This window comes from Lepidothrix coronata, unplaced genomic scaffold, assembly GCF_001604755.1.
Source record: "Lepidothrix coronata isolate B3197 unplaced genomic scaffold, Lepidothrix_coronata-1.0 Scaffold367, whole genome shotgun sequence".
Classification (NCBI taxonomy): Eukaryota; Metazoa; Chordata; class Aves; order Passeriformes; family Pipridae; genus Lepidothrix; species Lepidothrix coronata.
Genome location: NW_016690547.1, coordinates 94,210 through 97,024, shown reverse-complemented (window position 1 = coordinate 97,024; position 2,815 = coordinate 94,210). Strand labels below are relative to the sequence as shown.

Genomic DNA, 2,815 nt, shown 5'->3' with positions numbered 1-2,815 from the left:
TTGAACCGTCAGGGTGTGGTGCTGCCAGTCGTGGGGCCCATCATCCATGGTTTGAACCGTCAGGGTGTGGTGCTGCCAGTCGTGGGGCCCATCATCCATGGTTTGAACCGTCAGGGTGTGGGGTTCCTGACCCCTGGAACGTTGCTCTTGCAGGCTCAGATCACCATGAAGGTGATCCAGGGGCTGTACAGTGGCGTCACCACGGTGGAGCTGGACACGCTGGCGGCCGAGACCGCGGCCACGCTGACCACCAAGCACCCCGACTACGCCATCCTGGCCGCCCGCATCGCCGTGTCCAACCTGCACAAGGAGACCAAGAAGGTCTTCAGCGGTGGGTCCGATGTCCAGCTGCTCGGGGGCAGTGACTGGGGACTGGGGGCTCTGGGGGACGGACGCAGAGCTCAGGACGAGTGCCCTGTTCAGGGGAACAGCCTCGTGCTGAGCAGGTACAGCAGTGGTGTGGTTGTGGGGCTGGAGGGAGTTGTTTTAGAGGATGGGCATTCCCGCCTCTTCCGTCCCTAATCCCAGTGCCAGGTGGTGCAGGTGCAGTCCTGGGGATGTCCTTTTCACTTCCCTTTTCTTTGCAGATGTGATGGAGGATCTCTACAACTACATCAACCCTCACAATGGGAAGCACTCCCCAATGATCTCCAAAGAAACTCTGGACATAGTTCTGGCCAACAAAGATGTGAGCAGTTGTTTTTCTCCACTTATAAGTTTTCAGAATTCAATGAAATACTTCAGATAATTTATTTTAATTTTTTAAGCAAGCCATGTTTGTTCTAGGGCAAAAAGGCCATGCAGAAACCAGTGCAGGGAATGACTGGAGGGTTTAAAAGAGGGGGTGGAGGAGTTTCCTTCCCATAAGGATGTTTCTGTACTAGAATCTATTTCCTTGGGTGTCCCCAGTGCCACGATCAGCACAAGTGATTAGAGATGAAGTACCCTCTGCTGGAGCAAAGTGAGGCAGCACAGAGGGGACTGAGTTTTGGGTTCAGGTTTTGGGATAGCATTGTTCCACCTCAGTGAGGCCCCAAGGGCTGATTGTGACTGTCAGTTTTGTCTGTTGTTCCCTGGCAGCGCCTCAACTCCGCCATCATCTATGACAGAGACTTCTCCTACAACTACTTTGGCTTTAAGGTAAGGAGCACATTACTCAGACTCTGTTGGGAAGCATGGGAATGCTCGTGGATTTGTCTGGGATGGGGCAAGGGGGGCACTGGAGGAGGTGGGACATCACTGGGGTTGTGAAGGACAAAGAGTGAAAACCTGGACGAAGCAGCTCCCAGTGGGATAAATTGTGGAGTTTTCCTTGCTGCTGGAAGGCCTTGTAGCTGTTGGGCTCTGTTTCACAGCACGTCACACTGAATGTTGTTGAATGCCATTCCTCAGGGAAATAATCTGATCCTTAATAAACCAAAACAGGGATTTTTGCTTTCCCCGTTGTTTTGTGGAGCAGTTGCTCTCAGTGTGTCATCCCACACATTTATCCTCTCCTGTGCTGCTGGAACATCTCCCCCACACCAGCCCAGTGTGCTGAGCCCCCCTCCTGCTCCCCTCACACCCTGCTGTGTTGATTTGGTTCTGGGAATGACGGTGGGTTTAGGGCTCTCTGGAGGGTTGGCTGGAGTGTTCCACTCTTCCACAGCTCTGGGTACTGCAGAGAGGTCCTGTGGCTGGAGGGGCAGTGTGGAACTTCGTGGCCATGCTCCACACTCCATAGTCCAGAGTCCTCCGTGGTGGAATCTTCCACTGGGCTTGTGGGTTTTCAGTCATTAATGGCCTGATTAAGCTATTAAGGAGAGGAGGGGCAGAGTGCAGGGCTAGTGAGGCCTGGGATGAGGAGTGTGGAGTTGCTGGAGTTGGGATTTAACAGGATTTTATTTAAATATTCCAATCTGCCTGCCTGCTAAAATCCATCCTCTCTTTTTAAAGACTCTCGAACGCTCCTACTTGCTGAAAATCAACTCCAAAGGTAAGAGCTGTTCCTGTGCTAAGCACTTCTTCATCCATTTGAGTCAATTTAATTAAATTATGTGCTGTCAGGGATGGTTACTGCAGGCCTTTGGCTTGGAAATCCTTGGACACCAGAAGGGTCAGAAGTTAACTGTAATATCATAGAGATGAAAGATAATTGGATTCTGGATTGGATACCTGATTGGATTGTAATTGTTAATCCGAGTGAGGTTTTCTCCTCTGTGAGAGCAGATGAGCATTGGAGCAGGTTGTTCTTGGTTTTTTCAGAGCCTGACTGTGTGAAGTCCTGAATAAACAGACCTGGTGCTCTTAGCTGGCTCTTCTTTGGCCAGGAGTTGGGCTGGAGATCTCAAGTTCCTTCCAACTGGAATTACTCTGTGATTTCATGAGAAGTCTGGCTGCCGTTGTTTGTACCTTGTTGCCATGCTCTGTGTGTGTCTGTGCTGGCAGTGACTGTCACACTGAGCCTTCTTCCTCCCCGGCTTCCTGGGTGTAGTTGGGGCGTGAGAGGCTGGACAGGACGCGGCCATGTGTGCTGGGACCCCAAAATTCCAGTGTGCTGGGCTGATCCCACAGCGTGGGAGGAGGGATTCTGCCCCTCTGCCCCCTCAGGTGAGACCCACCTGCAGAGCTGCCTCCAGCTCTGGGGTCCCCAACATCAGAAGGATGTGGAGCTGCTGGAAAGAGTCCAGAGGAGGCACCAAGATCAGAGAATCACAGAATCAGCCGGGTTGGAAAGGACCTCTGAGATCATCAACCAACCTTTGATCCACCCCCGCCGTGGTTCCCAGCCCATGGCACTGATGCCACATCCAGTCTGTCCTTAAACACCTCCAGG

The 2,815-nt window shown here is 52.2% G+C and overlaps 1 protein-coding gene across 2 annotated transcripts in view; it reads left to right on the top strand.

Moving 5' to 3' along the window:
* RRM1 (ribonucleotide reductase catalytic subunit M1) overlaps positions 1–2,815 on the top strand; it is a 24,927-nt gene that overhangs the window by 3,571 nt on the left and 18,541 nt on the right. For both annotated transcript variants that reach the window (XR_001878627.1, XM_017838894.1), the window contains exons 3-6: positions 154–331; positions 588–688; positions 1,081–1,140; positions 1,936–1,975. Coding sequence is in view for 1 of the 2 variants with exons in the window: in XM_017838894.1 (XP_017694383.1) it covers positions 154–331; positions 588–688; positions 1,081–1,140; positions 1,936–1,975 (379 nt within the window). In the remaining variant the exon portion in view is untranslated. The remainder of the gene's footprint in view (positions 1–153; positions 332–587; positions 689–1,080; positions 1,141–1,935; positions 1,976–2,815) is intronic.